This window comes from Crinia signifera, chromosome 5 (genome assembly GCF_055691185.1).
Source record: "Crinia signifera chromosome 5, ASM5569118v1, whole genome shotgun sequence".
Classification (NCBI taxonomy): Eukaryota; Metazoa; Chordata; class Amphibia; order Anura; family Myobatrachidae; genus Crinia; species Crinia signifera.
The window spans coordinates 75944248-75963279 of record NC_139221.1 but is presented as its reverse complement, the minus strand read 5'-3'; the positions used below and the strand labels follow the sequence as shown (position 1 = coordinate 75963279).

General features: G+C 44.6%; 1 protein-coding gene and 1 long non-coding RNA gene across 3 annotated transcripts; both read left to right on the top strand.

Moving 5' to 3' along the window:
• The first annotated feature begins 2908 nt into the window (after positions 1 to 2908).
• LOC146080328 (uncharacterized) lies at positions 2909 to 5829 on the top strand. The gene is made up of 6 exons (XM_083187477.1): positions 2909 to 2997; positions 3126 to 3194; positions 3273 to 3353; positions 3439 to 3582; positions 3662 to 5620; positions 5731 to 5829. The coding sequence occupies exons 2-5, from the start codon at positions 3134 to 3136 to the stop codon at positions 5611 to 5613; spliced, it is 2238 nt and encodes a 745-aa protein (XP_083043603.1). The 5' UTR covers positions 2909 to 2997; positions 3126 to 3133; the 3' UTR covers positions 5614 to 5620; positions 5731 to 5829.
• Positions 5830 to 11723: 5894 nt separating this feature from the next.
• On the top strand, positions 11724 to 14374 carry LOC146079486 (uncharacterized). 2 transcript variants are annotated; one of them, XR_014474558.1, is made up of 5 exons: positions 11724 to 11958; positions 12125 to 12227; positions 12394 to 12507; positions 12954 to 13057; positions 14055 to 14374. It is a non-coding gene; the product is annotated as an uncharacterized LOC146079486 (long non-coding RNA). The 2 variants fall into 2 exon arrangements; XR_014474559.1 differs by lacking the exons at positions 11724 to 11958; positions 12125 to 12227; positions 12394 to 12507 and adding an exon at positions 12732 to 12789.
• Positions 14375 to 19032: the final 4658 nt, after the last annotated feature.

Below are 19032 nucleotides of genomic sequence, written 5' to 3'. Positions count from 1 at the left end.
TAAGGGTGTCTATATGTTTGACTCTTAAAGCTTGCAGCTTAAGGAGTCAGAGGGCCTGCAACATAAATTATATAGACATGCACTTGCATTTTGCTGTTAAAAATCATTCAATATGCTTTACATGATTTCTCAAGGGCATGAAAGTAAAACTTAATCTTTATACAGACTTATTTAATTAAATTTAGTGTAGACTACCTTGTAATGCAATTACAAATATATTAACTCTAACATAATTTTTTTAAGGTGCTACAAAGGATGCAGCAAAAAAGAAGACGGCAAAGGAAACCACGCCACACAAGCAGGCAAAAAAATCACAAACAGGTGAGGAATGCCATTGCTAATTTAGGATGTACCATTTGAAAGAGCTGAAATATTATCTCTTATATATTTGGCTACATGTGTCAATCATCCTTTAGAGTGTCTATAACGCTGGGCGGGTCACACATGAAACGCCGCCACCCCCCACCTAGCCTTATACACACATAAACATACACAAGTAGCCAAAGATATAATACACACATTGGCCTCTGCCTGCACCACTCCCCCCGCCCCCCCCCCCCTCCCTGCAGCTGTAAACCTGAGGAACCACAAGTCAGGTCAGTAAAAAAAGCAGCGCATACCCCCTAAGTGGTGCGTCCCCAGTTGCCCCCCAACCCTGCGCATCTCCCGCAGGTGGCACCAGACTGAACACCACACAACAATCTCTCACCCGTGTACATCCGCAGCAATGCCACCAGCACAGCAAACCACCTCATCTATGGACAGTGTCCCCGCACCACACAATCTTCCAACAGTGCCCACAGCCCTCAGTCTCCCAGCACCATCGCCAGCCGCACCGCCCCCAATACGCCCCCCCCCCACATCTCAAGCACAGTGTCCCCACCCATCAGACACCTGCATTCCCCCCCAAGTACAATCTCCCACCAGTGTCCACACACCTTGTCCCACTCTAGAATCACCAGCCCACCATGCTCTCCAGACAGCGTCCCCAGCTATCAGTCTCACACCAGCCTCACCCCACCACCCCCAGACAGTCTCACCATCCGTCAGTCTCCAATCAGCATCACCAGCTGCCCTCCCTAAAATGTTTCCACAGCCTATCGCCCAACCACAAGACCCGGTGCACCGCACTCCCTAGTTATCCTGCCACTGTCCCCAGTCATCAGTCCCCCGGCAGCATAACCAACCAAAACAAACAGCCCTCCTCATCCCCCCCCCATCACAGCCAATCTCTGGACAGTGCCCTCAGTCCCTCTACACCTGCACCCTCTCCCACTAATCTCCTGCCACTGTCCCCACAGCTTAATCCCCCAGCAAGCATCAACAGCCCCTACACCACCCACATGCGGCCATGGACCTAACCAAACCACAAAACCGTCAAGGCTCAACCCACAGCCTGCAACTACACAACCCACATTATCCACAAACCTGCCACTTCCATTCCCACACCAACCCCAAAGCAGCTACACCCACCCATAGAACCCCTGCAATAAATAACTACACAGGTTAAGGGGGCGCAGCCCCTTACGACGGTGTGAAGGGCGCGATGAATCACCTAATAAGCAATAATAACAATTGTATAATGGTTATCTTTTTTTTACATAATGATCACCAACAGATTCCACATTTGAGGATCCAAAGGCGGAAAAGATGACGCCGCTGAAGAAGACTAAAACTTCGCACACAAGTGAGGAATGCAATTGTTCATTTATGTAGTACTAACATTTTCATTTAGGAAGTAATATTTGAAAGACCTGAAATATTAGTGCTTATTATAGAATAGTTGTTTAAGTAATGACCTTTTTTTATAAAAAGGATCACCAGCTGATTCAACACCTGAAGATCGCCAGACGGAAAAGGAGATGACGCCGCGGAAGAAGTCGAAAACTTCACACACAAGTGAGGAATGCAATTGTTCATTTATGTAGTACTAACATTTTCATTTAGGAAGTAATATTTGAAAGACCTGAAATATTAGTGCTTATTATAGAATAGTTGTTTAAGTATTGGTTACCTTTTTTTCCAAAAAAGGATCACCAGCTGATTCAACACCTGAAGATCGCCAGACGGAAAAAGGGATGACGCCGCTGAAGAAGACTAAAACTTCGCACACAAGTGAGGAATGCAATTGTTCATTTATGTAGTACTAACATTTTCATTTAGGAAGTAATATTTGAAAGACCTGAAATATTAGTGCTTATTATAGAATAGTTGTTTAAGTAATGACCTTTTTTTATAAAAAGGATCACCAGCTGATTCAACACCTGAAGATCGCCAGACGGAAAAGGAGATGACGCCGCGGAAGAAGTCGAAAACTTCACACACAAGTGAGGAATGCAATTGTTCATTTATGTAGTACTAACATTTTCATTTAGGAAGTAATATTTGAAAGAACTGAAATGTTAGTGCTTACTATAGAATAGTTGTTGTTTAAGTAATGTTTACCTTTTTTTCCAAAAAAGGATCACCAGCTGATTCAACACCTGAAGATCGCCAGACGGAAAAAGGGATGACGCCGCTGAAGAAGACTAAAACTTCGCACACAAGTGAGGAATGCAATTGTTCATTTATGTAGTACTAACATTTTCATTTAGGAAGTAATATTTGAAAGAACTGAAATGTTAGTGCTTATTATAGAATAGTTGTTTAAGTAATGACCTTTTTTTATAAAAAGGATCACCAGCTGATTCAACACCTGAAGATCGCCAGACGGAAAAGGAGATGACGCCGCGGAAGAAGTCGAAAACTTCACACACAAGTGAGGAATGCAATTGTTCATTTATGTAGTACTAACATTTTCATTTAGGAAGTAATATTTGAAAGGACTGAAATGTTAGTGCTTATTATAGATGAAATGTTAGTGCTTATTATAGAATAGTTGTTTAAGTAATGTTTACCTTTTTTCCAAAAAAGGATCACCAGCTGATTCAACACCTGAAGATCGCCAGACGGAAAAGGAGATCACGCCGCTGAAGAAGACAAAAACTTCGCACACAAGTGAGGAATGCAATTGTTCATTTATGTAGTTCTAACATTTAGGAAGTACCATTTGAAAGCCAAAATATTTGTGGTTATTACTTAAATATTAACAAAGTCTGAAATGATTTTTTTTTTATTTTTATAAGAATCACCAATGCATTCAAAGACAGCAAAGGAAATAACATCGCAGAATACGTCAAAAACAGAACAAACAGGTGAGGAATGTGATTTTTAATAAATGTTTTACTTTAAAAATGACAAACGTACCATTAGTTTATGTTTGAATATTACAGCTGCTGTTGAAAAGGTCAAGAGAAGGGTTTCTTTTGGAGCATTTCAGAAAGAAACCACAGCACCAACCGGTGAGCTGCCTGGTAAGCCATGGTCAAAAATAAATTAACCTTTTCATTACAAATATTACAAACATTATCAAATTATTTTGGTATTTTTCAATTATAGCAACACTAATGGAGGAAATGGAAAGTGTCCCTCTGCTTCAAACATCGTTGCAAGACGTTACAATGCAACAGGAAGCTGAAACACAGAGCCAAACTCTTGAGGAACAGCATGTTTCACATAAAATACCGGAATCTGCACAACAAGGTTAGAATTCAAATTTGTGAATATGTTTGATGGAAAAATGAATATTACATAAAAAACTAAACTGATTTTTGTATTATAGATTCACATCAAACTGCCATTCTGGAGGCTTTGAGGCAATTGGAGGAAAGAAGAGCTGAAGATGCTGAAAGGAATGCAAGTCGTTTTGACAAGATGGAACAGAGCATCAATCAGATGAATGCAACCATCAGTCAACAAACAGAGGCAATGATATCGATTGGTCGATACTTTGATGAACTTGTGGCATCAAATGTATCTCTGGCTGGACATGTACAGACAATGCAGCAGAAGATTGATAACATGACCACAACACAGAACCAAGAGAGGGAAGGACAGGTGACTCTGCAACAAATGAGTACACAACTGACTGACTTCCAGGCCAACCATTCAGTGCAATGTCAACACATGGAACAGATTCTACAGTGCATGCTTATGTGGCAGCAGCAGTGCAATGCCAATAGCAGCATGATCTGTACAAGCCTTCAGCTGATGACAGAAGAAAGATCTTCAGCCGCACAAGTTCGTGGACTCCGACAAACTTCACCATCAACATCATTGATTGATCCTGGTTGGTATGCTCGACAAGAGGAAGCTGAAAGGGCATACCAAAGCCATCAAAGACGGGATCAAATGGAGCAGGCTAGACCACAAGGACAGTTGATGCAGTCCCTAACACATGACCGCCGTGTTTGGGATAGAGCACTTGATCTGGTACGGGAAGATGTAGCGGCGGAGGAGCGGCTCAAAAGAGAACAACAGGAGGCTGAGCGTGCCAGAGCCGAAGAGGCTGAGCGTGCCAGAGCCAAGGAGGCGGAGCGGGTCAGAGCCGAGGAGACTGAGCGTACCAGAGCAGAGAAGGAGAACTTTGATCGATTAACACAAGAAATGTGGAACAGAGCAGCGAAGGAAAATGAGGAGAGAGTACAAAGCGAGAGAGAGGCAGACATAACCCAGCAGAAGAAGCAGGCGGACATGGGCCAACAGGAAACGCAGGCGAGCTTGTGCCTGATGGAGATGCTGATTACAGCACGGCAAAAAGAACAGCAGCAGCATGTTGCCACAGGAAGTGAGGAGCAGCAGGTGTTCAAAGGACCAAAGGACAAGGTTCTCAGATCCACAAAGGAGGTCATTGCTGCAAGAATGGCAAATGAGAAGGCTGACGGAGCCAAGGAGGAGCATTCTTGGGGAGTGGTTAAAGGAAACCAGAACAAAGGCCAGCAGAAGGAGCAGAAAGACACGGCACAACAGGAGACACCGGCAAGCATGCGCCTGACAGACATGTTGACGACAGAACAACAAAACCGGGCAAGTTTAAAGAAGCAGCATATGGCCACAGGAAGTAAGGAGCACAAGGTTGTCAGAGGAACAAAGGAAAAGGTGGTTAGAGCCATAAAGGAGGGCAAGGCAGGAAGACAAAAAAGGACAAAGGCTGGCACAGCACAGGAGGAGCTTCATTGGAGAGTGGTGTATGACAAGAAAGAGACAGAACAGCTGAAGGAGCAGGCGCTCAAAGCTCCAAAGGTCAAGGTGGTCAGAGAACCAAAGGAGGTGAAGCAGGCCAGAGAACCAAAGGAGGTGAAGCAGGCCAGAGAACCAAAGGAGGTGAAGCAGGCCAGAGAACCAAAGGAGGTGAAGCAGGCCAGAGAACCAAAGGAGGTGAAGCAGGCCAGAGAACCAAAGGAGGTGAAGCAGGCCAAAGAACCAAAGGTGGTGAAGCAGGCCAGAGAACCAAAGGTGGTGAAGCAGGCCAGAGAACCAAAGGTGGACCAGGAGGGCAGAGCCCCAAAGGTGGACCAGGAGGGCAGAGCCCCAAAGGTGGACCAGGAGGGCAGAGCCCCAAAGGTGGACCAGGAGGGCAGAGCCCCAAAGGTGGACCAGGAGGGCAGAGCCCCAAAGGTGGACCAGGAGGGCAGAGCCCCAAAGGTGGACCAGGAGGGCAGAGCCCCAAAGGTGGACCAGGAGGGCAGAGCCCCAAAGGTGGACCCTGAAAAAGAAAAAGATGACCAAGCCTAACCTAAAGGTAACTTTAATTATATTTTATTTACTTTTGTATGTTAAATAAATCTGTTGAATAATGCTTATGCATGATGATTTTATTTCCATTTGAAAATAACTTTGTTTTCCATCAAGGCACTACAACAGAAGGCTGCCACACTATCAAGCATCAAGGGGTCCAGTCTGCAAAGAGACGACGGGCTGTCATAAGGCTTTCCAGTGCTGCGGCAGAGGGTAAGTTGCCTCATGCTTTCTTCGCAGGGTTAGAGTGATGTAGGGTAAGGGACAGATAGCAGAGGGTTGAAAACTTTAGTCAATAACTCACACTTTCTTTCAGAAATAACGTCCAAGAAGGCTCTGCACCTCTGCCACACTGAAGATTCGTCAAGCACCAAGGGGTCCAGTCTGCAAAGAGACGACGGGCTGTCATAAGGCTTTCCAGTGCTGCGGCAGAGGGTAAGTTGCCTCATGCTTTCTTCGCAGGGTTAGAGTGATGTAGGGTAAGGGACAGATAGCAGAGGGTTGAAAACTTTAGTCAATAACTCACACTTTCTTTCAGATATAACGTCCAAGAAGGCTCTGCACCTCTGCCACACTGAAGATTCGTCAAGCACCAAGGGGTCCAGTCTGCAAAGAGACGACGGGCTGTCATAAGGCTTTCCAGTGCTGCGGCAGAGGGTAAGTTGCCTCATGCTTTCTTCGCAGGGTTAGAGTGATGTAGGGTAAGGGACAGATAGCAGAGGGTTGAAAACTTTAGTCAATAACTCACACTTTCTTTCAGATATAACGTCCAAGAAGGCTCTGCACCTCTGCCACACTGAAGATTCGTCAAGCACCAAGGGGTCCAGTCTGCAAAGAGACGACGGGCTGTCATAAGGCTTTCCAGTGCTGCGGCAGAGGGTAAGTTGCCTCATGCTTTCTTCGCAGGGTTAGAGTGATGTAGGGTAAGGGACAGATAGCAGAGGGTTGAAAACTTTAGTCAATAACTCACACTTTCTTTCAGATATAACGTCCAAGAAGGCTCTGCACCTCTGCCACACTGAAGATTCGTCAAGCACCAAGGGGTCCAGTCTGCAAAGAGACGACGGGCTGTCATAAGGCTTTCCAGTGCTGCGGCAGAGGGTAAGTTGCCTCATGCTTTCTTCGCAGGGTTAGAGTGATGTAGGGTAAGGGACAGATAGCAGAGGGTTGAAAACTTTAGTCAATAACTCACACTTTCTTTCAGAAATAACGTCCAAGAAGGCTCTGCACCTCTGCCACACTGAAGATTCGTCAAGCACCAAGGGGTCCAGTCTGCAAAGAGACGACGGGCTGTCATAAGGCTTTCCAGTGCTGCGGCAGAGGGTAAGTTGCCTCATGCTTTCTTCGCAGGGTTAGAGTGATGTAGGGTAAGGGACAGATAGCAGAGGGTTGAAAACTTTAGTCAATAACTCACACTTTCTTTCAGATATAACGTCCAAGAAGGCTCTGCACCTCTGCCACACTGAAGATTCGTCAAGCACCAAGGGGTCCAGTCTGCAAAGAGACGACGGGCTGTCATAAGGCTTTCCAGTGCTGCGGCAGAGGGTAAGTTGCCTCATGCTTTCTTCGCAGGGTTAGAGTGATGTAGGGTAAGGGACAGATAGCAGAGGGTTGAAAACTTTAGTCAATAACTCACACTTTCTTTCAGATATAACGTCCAAGAAGGCTCTGCACCTCTGCCACACTGAAGATTCGTCAAGCACCAAGGGGTCCAGTCTGCAAAGAGACGACGGGCTGTCATAAGGCTTTCCAGTGCTGCGGCAGAGGGTAAGTTGCCTCATGCTTTCTTCGCAGGGTTAGAGTGATGTAGGGTAAGGGACAGATAGCAGAGGGTTGAAAACTTTAGTCAATAACTCACACTTTCTTTCAGATATAACGTCCAAGAAGGCTCTGCACCTCTGCCACACTGAAGATTCGTCAAGCACCAAGGGGTCCAGTCTGCAAAGAGACGACGGGCTGTCATAAGGCTTTCCAGTGCTGCGGCAGAGGGTAAGTTGCCTCATGCTTTCTTCGCAGGGTTAGAGTGATGTAGGGTAAGGGACAGATAGCAGAGGGTTGAAAACTTTAGTCAATAACTCACACTTTCTTTCAGATATAACGTCCAAGAAGGCTCTGCACCTCTGCCACACTGAAGATTCGTCAAGCACCAAGGGGTCCAGTCTGCAAAGAGACGACGGGCTGTCATAAGGCTTTCCAGTGCTGCGGCAGAGGGTAAGTTGCCTCATGCTTTCTTCGCAGGGTTAGAGTGATGTAGGGTAAGGGACAGATAGCAGAGGGTTGAAAACTTTAGTCAATAACTCACACTTTCTTTCAGATATAACGTCCAAGAAGGCTCTGCACCTCTGCCACACTGAAGATTCGTCAAGCACCAAGGGGTCCAGTCTGCAAAGAGACGACGGGCTGTCATAAGGCTTTCCAGTGCTGCGGCAGAGGGTAAGTTGCCTCATGCTTTCTTCGCAGGGTTAGAGTGATGTAGGGTAAGGGACAGATAGCAGAGGGTTGAAAACTTTAGTCAATAACTCACACTTTCTTTCAGATATAACGTCCAAGAAGGCTCTGCACCTCTGCCACACTGAAGATTCGTCAAGCACCAAGGGGTCCAGTCTGCAAAGAGACGACGGGCTGTCATAAGGCTTTCCAGTGCTGCGGCAGAGGGTAAGTTGCCTCATGCTTTCTTCGCAGGGTTAGAGTGATGTAGGGTAAGGGACAGATAGCAGAGGGTTGAAAACTTTAGTCAATAACTCACACTTTCTTTCAGATATAACGTCCAAGAAGGCTCTGCACCTCTGCCACACTGAAGATTCGTCAAGCACCAAGGGGTCCAGTCTGCAAAGAGACGACGGGCTGTCATAAGGCTTTCCAGTGCTGCGGCAGAGGGTAAGTTGCCTCATGCTTTCTTCGCAGGGTTAGAGTGATGTAGGGTAAGGGACAGATAGCAGAGGGTTGAAAACTTTAGTCAATAACTCACACTTTCTTTCAGATATAACGTCCAAGAAGGCTCTGCACCTCTGCCACACTGAAGATTCGTCAAGCACCAAGGGGTCCAGTCTGCAAAGAGACGACGGGCTGTCATAAGGCTTTCCAGTGCTGCGGCAGAGGGTAAGTTGCCTCATGCTTTCTTCGCAGGGTTAGAGTGATGTAGGGTAAGGGACAGATAGCAGAGGGTTGAAAACTTTAGTCAATAACTCACACTTTCTTTCAGATATAACGTCCAAGAAGGCTCTGCACCTCTGCCACACTGAAGATTCGTCAAGCACCAAGGGGTCCAGTCTGCAAAGAGACGACGGGCTGTCATAAGGCTTTCCAGTGCTGCGGCAGAGGGTAAGTTGCCTCATGCTTTCTTCGCAGGGTTAGAGATTCGTCAGAGAACCTGGCAGGAGTAGATATGAACTTACTTTTGTTTTTTTTTCCTTTTGCTTCACGTCCATCACGACAAAACCAGAGGGAACAGGAGAAGACGTCGGCACAGAAGCGTGCAAGGGTCCAGCCTGGGAAGAGAAGACAATAAGGAGGCTGGCATAGGGCTATCAAGGGAGCTGAATCGGGTAAGTTTGTTGCATCAACACACAAGCAAAAAGGGTACACTTTTTGTAGGAAAGGGGGCTTGGCAAGTATAGAGGGTCAGAGGTAGAAGAGAACCTGGCAGGAGTAGATATGAACTTACTTTTGTTTTTTTTTCCTTTTGCTTCACGTCCATCACGACAAATCCAGAGGGAACAGGAGAAGACGTCGGCACAGAAGCGTGCAAGGGTCCAGCCTGGGTCCAGCCTGGGAAGAGAAGAAAATGAGGAGGCTGGCATAGGGCTATCAAGGGAGCTGAATCGGGTAAGTTTGTTGCATCAACACACAAGCAAAGAGGGTACACTTTTTGTAGGAAAGGGGGAGTTAGGGAAAGGTAAAAAGAGATGGTAACAGGGACAAATTTTTAAACAAGATACTATAGTGCCCATAAATAACTTAGATTTTGTTTGGGGGGGTTGCATCCTTCAAGCCAAGACCATCCAGAGGGAACAGGAGAAGACGTTGGCACAGAAGCGTGCAAGGGTCCAGCCTGGGAAGAGAAGACAATAAGGAGGCTGGCATAGGGCTATCAAGGGAGCTGAATCGGGTAAGTTTGTTGCATCAACACACAAGCAAAGAGGGTACACTTTTTGTAGGAAAGGTGGCTTGGCAAGTATAGAGGGTCAGAGGTAGATGAGAACCTGGCAGGAGTAGATATGAACTTACTTTTGTTTTTTTTTCCTTTTGCTTCACGTCCATCACGACAAATCCAGAGGGAACAGGAGAAGACGTCGGCACAGAAGCGTGCAAGGGTCCAGCCTGGGTCCAGCCTGGGAAGAGAAGAAAATGAGGAGGCTGGCATAGGGCTATCAAGGGAGCTGAATCGGGTAAGTTTGTTGCATCAACACACAAGCAAAGAGGGTACACTTTTTGTAGGAAAGGGGGCTTGGCAAGTATAGAGGGTCAGAGGTAGATGAGAACCTGGCAGGAGTAGATATGAACTTACTTTTGTTTTTTTTTCCTTTTGCTTCACGTCCATCACGACAAATCCAGAGGGAACAGGAGAAGACGTCGGCACAGAAGCGTGCAAGGGTCCAGCCTGGGTCCAGCCTGGGAAGAGAAGAAAATGAGGAGGCTGGCATAGGGCTATCAAGGGAGCTGAATCGGGTAAGTTTGTTGCATCAACACACAAGCAAAGAGGGTACACTTTTTGTAGGAAAGGGGGCTTGGCAAGTATAGAGGGTCAGAGGTAGATGAGAACCTGGCAGGAGTAGATATGAACTTACTTTTGTTTTTTTTTCCTTTTGCTTCACGTCCATCACGACAAATCCAGAGGGAACAGGAGAAGACGTCGGCACAGAAGCGTGCAAGGGTCCAGCCTGGGAAGAGAAGACAATAAGGAGGCTGGCATAGGGCTATCAAGGGAGCTGAATCGGGTAAGTTTGTTGCATCAACACACAAGCAAAAAGGGTACACTTTTTGTAGGAAAGGGGGCTTGGCAAGTATAGAGGGTCAGAGGTAGAAGAGAACCTGGCAGGAGTAGATATGAACTTACTTTTGTTTTTTTTTCCTTTTGCTTCACGTCCATCACGACAAATCCAGAGGGAACAGGAGAAGACGTCGGCACAGAAGCGTGCAAGGGTCCAGCCTGGGTCCAGCCTGGGAAGAGAAGAAAATGAGGAGGCTGGCATAGGGCTATCAAGGGAGCTGAATCGGGTAAGTTTGTTGCATCAACACACAAGCAAAGAGGGTACACTTTTTGTAGGAAAGGGGGAGTTAGGGAAAGGTAAAAAGAGATGGTAACAGGGACAAATTTTTAAACAAGATACTATAGTGCCCATAAATAACTTAGATTTTGTTTGGGGGGGTTGCATCCTTCAAGCCAAGACCATCCAGAGGGAACAGGAGAAGACGTTGGCACAGAAGCGTGCAAGGGTCCAGCCTGGGAAGAGAAGACAATAAGGAGGCTGGCATAGGGCTATCAAGGGAGCTGAATCGGGTAAGTTTGTTGCATCAACACACAAGCAAAGAGGGTACACTTTTTGTAGGAAAGGTGGCTTGGCAAGTATAGAGGGTCAGAGGTAGATGAGAACCTGGCAGGAGTAGATATGAACTTACTTTTGTTTTTTTTTCCTTTTGCTTCACGTCCATCACGACAAATCCAGAGGGAACAGGAGAAGACGTCGGCACAGAAGCGTGCAGGGTCCAGCCTGGGTCCAGCCTGGGAAGAGAAGAAAATGAGGAGGCTGGCATAGGGCTATCAAGGGAGCTGAATCGGGTAAGTTTGTTGCATCAACACACAAGCAAAAAGGGTACACTTTTTGTAGGAAAGGGGGCTTGGCAAGTATAGAGGGTCAGAGGTAGAAGAGAACCTAGCAGGAGTAGATATGAACTTACTTTTGTTTTTTTTTCCTTTTGCTTCACGTCCATCACGACAAATCCAGAGGGAACAGGAGAAGACGTCGGCACAGAAGCGTGCAAGGGTCCAGCCTGGGTCCAGCCTGGGAAGAGAAGAAAATGAGGAGGCTGGCATAGGGCTATCAAGGGAGCTGAATCGGGTAAGTTTGTTGCATCAACACACAAGCAAAGAGGGTACACTTTTTGTAGGAAAGGGGGAGTTAGGGAAAGGTAAAAAGAGATGGTAACAGGGACAAATTTTTAAACAAGATACTATAGTGCCCATAAATAACTTAGATTTTGTTTGGGGGGGTTGCATCCTTCAAGCCAAGACCATCCAGAGGGAACAGGAGAAGACGTCGGCACAGAAGCGTGCAAGGGTCCAGCCTGGGAAGAGAAGACAATGAGGAGGCTGGCATAGGGCTATCAAGGGAGCTGAATCGGGTAAGTTTGTTGCATCAACACACAAGCAAAGAGGGTACACTTTTTGTAGGAAAGGGGGCTTGGCAAGTATAGAGGGTCAGAGGTAGAAGAGAACCTGGCAGGAGTAGATATGAACTTACTTTTGTTTTTTTTTCCTTTTGCTTCACGTCCATCACGACAAATCCAGAGGGAACAGGAGAAGACGTTGGCACAGAAGCGTGCAAGGGTCCAGCCTGGGAAGAGAAGACAATAAGGAGGCTGGCATAGGGCTATCAAGGGAGCGGAATCGGGTAAGTTTGTTGCATCAACACACAAGCAAAGAGGGTACACTTTTTGTAGGAAAGGTGGCTTGGCAAGTATAGAGGGTCAGAGGTAGATGAGAACCTGGCAGGAGTAGATATGAACTTACTTTTGTTTTTTTTTCCTTTTGCTTCACGTCCATCACGACAAATCCAGAGGGAACAGGAGAAGACGTCGGCACAGAAGCGTGCAAGGGTCCAGCCTGGGTCCAGCCTGGGAAGAGAAGAAAATGAGGAGGCTGGCATAGGGCTATCAAGGGAGCTGAATCGGGTAAGTTTGTTGCATCAACACACAAGCAAAGAGGGTACACTTTTTGTAGGAAAGGGGGAGTTAGGGAAAGGTAAAAATAGATGGTAACAGGGACAAATTTTTAAACAAGATACTATAGTGCCCATAAATAACTTAGATTTTGTTGGGGGGGTTGCATCCTTCAAGCCAAGACCATCCAGAGGGAACAGGAGAAGACGTCGGAACAGAAGCGTGCAAGGGTCCAGCCTGGGAAGAGAAGACAATGAGGAGGCTGGCGTAGGGCTATCAAGGGAGCTGAATCGGGTAAGTTTGTTGCATCAACACACAAGCAAAGAGGGTACACTTTTTGTAGGAAAGGGGGCTTGGCAAGTATAGAGGGTCAGAGGTAGAAGAGAACCTGGCAGGAGTAGATATGAACTTACTTGTTTTTTTTTCCTTTTGCTTCACGTCCATCACGACAAATCCAGAGGAAACAGGAGAAGACGTCGGCACAGAAGCGTGCAAGGGTCCAGCCTGGGAAGAGAAGACAATGAGGAGGCTGGCATAGGGCTATCAAAGGATGACACATTGGGTAAGTTTGATTTACTTCCTATAATTTTTTTTTCTTTGTTGTATTTAAAAAAAACACACATATATATTTATTTATTTAGCAATGTCAATGTGAGCACATTTAGGGCCTTATTCAGATCTGATCAAAGTACAATATTTTTCCAAAAATGGGTAAAAGCATGTGCAGTGCCGTGGGGCATATGTAACATGTATAAATTTATATTGGTGTTTTGTTTCTGTGCAGGGTAAATGCTGATTGCATTATTTTTAATCTAAAATTTAGATGGCATTTCCAAAACACTCAAATCAGATCTGAATAAGGGAATTAATGTTAATTTTTAAAACCAGTGTTAAAATACAGTGGTGTGTCTAGTGCCAGACAGGATAATGGGCCTTCAGATCAATATGGTACTGCGTGCATTCACACGCATTATCAATGATAGTCGTCTGTGGGTATCTGCGCATGTGCAGGCGTATGATGCGTGCACGCACCCTGGGGGGGGGGGTAGGAGATGGGCGGGGGCATGGGTGTTCTCATGGTAATGAGGCAGTGATGCGGGTGTGGGGGGCGGGTAGCTGACATCACTGTGTCAGCTGCCCGCCTATATCCACGCCAGTGTGCACACAAATGTAAGTAACTGAAGTCACTTCTATATGCGTGCACGCTAAACATCATTCGATAGTCGGTGACCATCGAAAGATGTAGGTGGTTACCCGAGCCATACGAATTGATGTCTATGCAAAATGTAAATTCACAGCTGATCGGATGAAGACTCAGTTTAAGGGGGGGGGGGCTTTCGCCGGGCGGGGTTTGGTGGACTCGCAAGGCTGCGAATTCGCAGTCTTGCAAATAAACATGAGTAAACCACCCATCTGTAAGGGACTATCACAAAGAAAACTGCCTGAAAGATTGGTCCTCAGACGTACCATTTATATATGCGTGTAGAAATTTGGGACAAGAACCATCAAGTATTAATGCACAAGTTAAGCAGTAATTTACTTTCTCTTTTGTTTTGCAGCTCATACATTACAGAAGAAATGAAGTATATGAAATACATGATGCCAAAAAATGATTGAATATAGTTTTGAAAGCAAATGCCGAACCATAATTATTATTATTATTATTATTAACACTTTGTTATATAGCGAGTACTTATTCTGCATGTCTCACATTAATGAGAATGAAACAATGTTTATAAATATGTATGTCTTTAGCGGTTTATGGTTAAAGGTTACACAACAAAGATGCCATAATTGATTTCAAATGACTTGAATATAATAAAATTGCACCCATATTTGATATAAATGTAATATAATAAAAAGCAATTCTATCAATTTACATGTGTCTGGGTATATTTTTGATTATTGTAAGTGATTGATATGAGATATATAATGTAAAAAAGTGGGTTATTAAGTTAATATTAACTATATAAAAATTTTTGGGATTATGATTATTGTACACTGTGTGATTTACTTTCTCTATATATTAAGGTGTACTGTCATTACATAGATCAGGGTTAGCCAAGTATATGAATCGAAAGCTAACAATAGTTTTGTTTCCAGACCAGATGGTTGCTGCACAGGTGTAGTCATTACTCAATGATATATAGATGACAGTTTCCTGCATCTATATATCATTATTAGACAACACTTAGGTGGACAATCATTAGGGAGACCACTGAAGGTCGACCGGGTTAAAGGTGGACATGGTTTTAGGCCGCCAGTCATTAGGTCGACATAGGTTTTTTGTGCCTACAGGCGGTATTTTATGCCCTACCATCCACTATGGCGTGGCGGGAGAATCAAAGTGTGCCGAGTGTAACGATGCACCGTGTCCGAATCATAGAAAGCAATTGCAGGGGCTGTGGTGCAACTCCAACTGTGTACATGTCGACATTTGGCTTTAAAAAACACATGTCGACATACAATAATTTCGACCTTGGCCCATGTCTACCTTTTCCCATGTTGACTGTCTACCGAAGTGTGGTTTAACAGTTGTACGGTAACCCACTGACTGATGATAGAATTTGGAAAATCTAGATTGGTAAAGAACATAAAAACTACAAACAGATTCTAACTAATTTAAATACAGTTGTCCAAATTAAAAAATATATACATTTAAGGGTAAATAGATACCACCTTAAAAGGTTATTTAAATACATCATACTGACCAATTGCAAATCAAATATTTAAGTTTGGATCAATACCATCATAGTAGAATACTTGGGGATTTTACAATAGTAAAAGTTAATGCAGATTATTTTCTTAGTGGGGGGGGGGGGGTTTTAAAACATTCATATTTTACTATTGTTAAAGGTGAGAAATGTAATGTATAAGTATATGAATTAGAACGTTTACTTACCATAAATTTGAATTCACTGTAATGGCTTGGCTTCCTTTTTAACTTCAGAACTTTAAAATTAGAACTTGAACTTGATGAAGATTAACTTGAAAAATAATTATCCAAACATATAAACTTGTAGAAAAAATTTGAAAAACAATGTCTTTAAGGGAATGCTAAGTGATGTCCAATGGCAACAAGATATTCCAGTACAGGGACATGTCCATACTGTGAAACACAACGCTGAATTGCCTCCTCACGTTCTTTCAAGTCTCTCCTTGGGGGTGTTCTTGCAACATTCAGAACTACCTTCTGGATAAAACTCGCTGTGACTTTCTGTTCTTTATGTAAAAACGTGATGAGCTTGTATACACCGAACTTTTTTTCGCTAAGAATTATGTTCCATCTGCGATGCCAACCCTCCAACCTATTTTGGGTTCGGGGTATTCCAGCTAACATTGAGTCATAGATGGACCATATTTTTGGTGGAAAAAGAGGTGGTGACCGGGTAAGGCTTCGTGTGCGATCTCTTGGACGTCCCAATACATATGTCTCCTCAAAATAAGTTAACACGGGGGAAGCAATTGCAGGCATTTCCCCTTTCAAAACTTCAAAAGCAGCTGGAATGTCATCTTCCGGTAGAAAAGCAAGTGCTTGTATGCTCTTTAATTTCAATGCAAGTGCATAATCCTTTGCATAATCACCTGCAAGTCCATGTGCTTGAATCTTTCTCCAAATGTTTTGGGAAAGATGAAAGAGGCAACACTTGTGTGTGCTGCTTGGAAAAACATTCTTTGAAGCTCTGATTGCTGAAAGTTCGAAATCCGTTATTATATACGTTGGGGAAAATGGCATTCCCAAATCAGTTGCAATCTCTTGAAGTTCTTCAAAAAATCGTAAATAGCATTCCTCATTCTTGCTGCTTAACAGTCCATAAACAAGCGGTAAAAAGCGCTGTGATGTTTCATGTGTGCCAACCATTGCATGTATGGAATAGATCTGGCGAAATAATGTCGGGCAAGTCTTGAAAGTTCCGTCCATTACCCAATACTGTGCTTCATGGAGCTTCCGCAAGTTCTCTTCTGTACTAAATAAAAGTACCCTTTCATCACCAACTGTACTGTCCCTTAACAAAAATTTGGTATCCTCGATGTATTCCAAATTATGAGGAACATTAATGTCCTCCAGGATGGTGGGTTCGGCAGGGCAATCTTCCCTCCTTACCCTTTTTACTAATTGACGAAGGGATTCCCGGTTGGGCAAACACATAGCACTTGTAGAAGGCATATCCGCTGTTACATTTTGGATAATTTGTGATGGTTCCTCGGTGGTATCCCTGGCACGTTGCTTTATCGCTGCCTTAGCAACGGCCACAATTGTCTTCTCCGGTCTGGGAGCATGAGTATGCTCACCGTGCCTATTAAGTTGGTGAACTCCGGCCACAATCGTGGTTTTGGCGTAGGCTGAACAAGGGCCTGTTGTTCTTTCTGTGCAGTGCCAATAGACGACGTCTCCCTTCTGCTTATTCTTGGCAAGTAGATAGCCGTTTACGTTGAGTAACATTCCTCTCCGGGACGGAACAAATGTAAATTCGGGCTCGGGTGCTGGTGCTGGTGATATTATTGCTGCTGCTGCTGCTGCTGCTGCTGCTGCTGGTGCTGGTCTAGATTCATCTGCCATCTTAGAAAAAATAGCTGTAGCTGTACCACAGAATACTTGATCCAAAATTTCAAATATGAATCCGGGACATTGAATGTAGGTATTTTTATAGTGTTTGAAATGGGCGTTAGTCTTTCGAAGTTAGAAAAAAACCTAACCCAATGAAAAGGCTTCATTTCAAAAAGTGGGCGGGTTTAAAAAGTGGGCTGGTTTAAAATTAGCCGTTACGACTTGAACAAGTACTGTAAATTGGTTTGAAAATAAAATACGAAAATGCTGAAAATGTTTGATTTTAGTTTAGAGGGCAACTTTAGGGTGCAACATGGGTGAAGGAGGATGCCAGGTGCTAACCCAATGAAGGGGTGATAATGCGGGTATCAGTGCTAGCATAGAGGTGAGCGGTACCGCTTCATTATGCTACTTGTGGTACTAAATTACAAGGGACAGTCGGGGGAACACTGGACATCTGTAGGTATCGGGCGCATCTAATATATACAGAAAAAGGGATGTCAGGGTAGAAATTTGTGGTGTCTACATGTACACAGCTATGGGTACACTTAGGGGTGCAGCATTCAAAGTGTTGAACTGTGGTGAATGCGGATGCCATGGAACCTATTACCGGATAAATCCAGCCTCCCCAACGTCTCACAGCCTCCCGTCTACATTCAGTCGCATAGCTCCACTCTAGCGCTTTGCCTGGCTCTATCATGACTGTGGCACTACAAGTGCCAGAATGACATGGCACTGCGGAGCACTGCAAACACCAATTACACCGTAAAGCATGAAGGATTGCACCCATGGGATCCTTCCATCTGCCTAGCTGACTCCCCAAGCCTAACACTAATGAATGGGTGTGCGGGTATCACTGCTAGCATAGCGGTGAGCAGTGCTAGGGCATTATGTTACTTGTAGTACTATATTAAAAAGTAGAATAGTTTCTGAGGTGTAGATAAGTCTATATATATAAAATGGGGTGTACAGGGCAAGATTTGCGGCGTCTAAATGATTCTCCGAAACAAAGAAATCAAGGTGTATTGTAGGTACAGTAAACATGAATACAATTCGATTATAAAAATTCAATTAGCAGATGAGAAAATTATGTGAGCCCAGTAGATATGCAAAAGACTGAGGCGCCAGGAGTATGACACATGCTTTGTTTAAGCTACCTGTGATTACACTTTGATTACAATAATGATATTACCAAACTCAAAAGATATCTGACCAAGATATAAAATATTTCTTTGAAGATATCAAAAAGACTAAGGCACCAGGGTTATGACACATGCTTTGTTTAAAGTCACCGTGAATACACAGATTAAAATAATTATATTAGCAAAATCAAAAGACATCTGACCCCAGTGTCAAGATATAGAACCGATTTAGGCGCCAGGAGAATGACCCATGCTTTTAGGAGACATGATTTTATAGATAAATTGGTGTAGGCTGGCACAAAACATTTTTATTTATTTTTAAATTTCTTTATTAAAGCGCGCACATATTCCGCAGCGCTTTACAGAAAATATATGAACATACAAATCAGTCCCTGCCCCAGTAGTGCTTACACTCTATATTCCCTTCCCCGTGTGCACAAACATGACATCACATCAGTCCCTGTCCCACTGTATTCCCTAACACATGTAGGCAAACACATTTGGATCAAAATAGGGGTAGCGGGCATATAAATGTAGACGGGAGGCTGTGTGACTGTATGGGGAGGCTTGGGAAGTCTGCATTTAGCAGGGAATGGGGGTGCCGTATTTTATGGGTGCAGCGAGGGAGATGGAGGGATCCCAGGGGTGGAGGCCTTCCTGGGTGAGGGTTTAATGGGCGTGTGCGGCGCTGAAGAGTGGCAGGTCATTCTGGCACTTGTGGTGCCACAGTGATGATAGGCGCCGGCAATGCGCTAGAGTGGAGGTAGGCGACTGAATGTAGGCGGGAGGCTGTGTGACTATGGGGAGGCTTGGAAAGTCTGCATTTAGCCGACAATGGGGGTGCCG

Bases quoted from the DNA above. Each gene is read 5' to 3' on its own strand.
- LOC146080328 (XM_083187477.1), top strand. From the start codon at position 3,134: ATGCATTCAAAGACAGCAAAGGAAATAACATCGCAGAATACGTCAAAA. The intron at 3,195-3,272 runs GTGAGGAATGTG...TGAATATTACAG, and splicing joins GTCAAAAACAGAACAAACAG to CTGCTGTTGAAAAGGTCAAG. The intron at 3,354-3,438 runs GTAAGCCATGGT...TTTCAATTATAG, and splicing joins ACCAACCGGTGAGCTGCCTG to CAACACTAATGGAGGAAATG.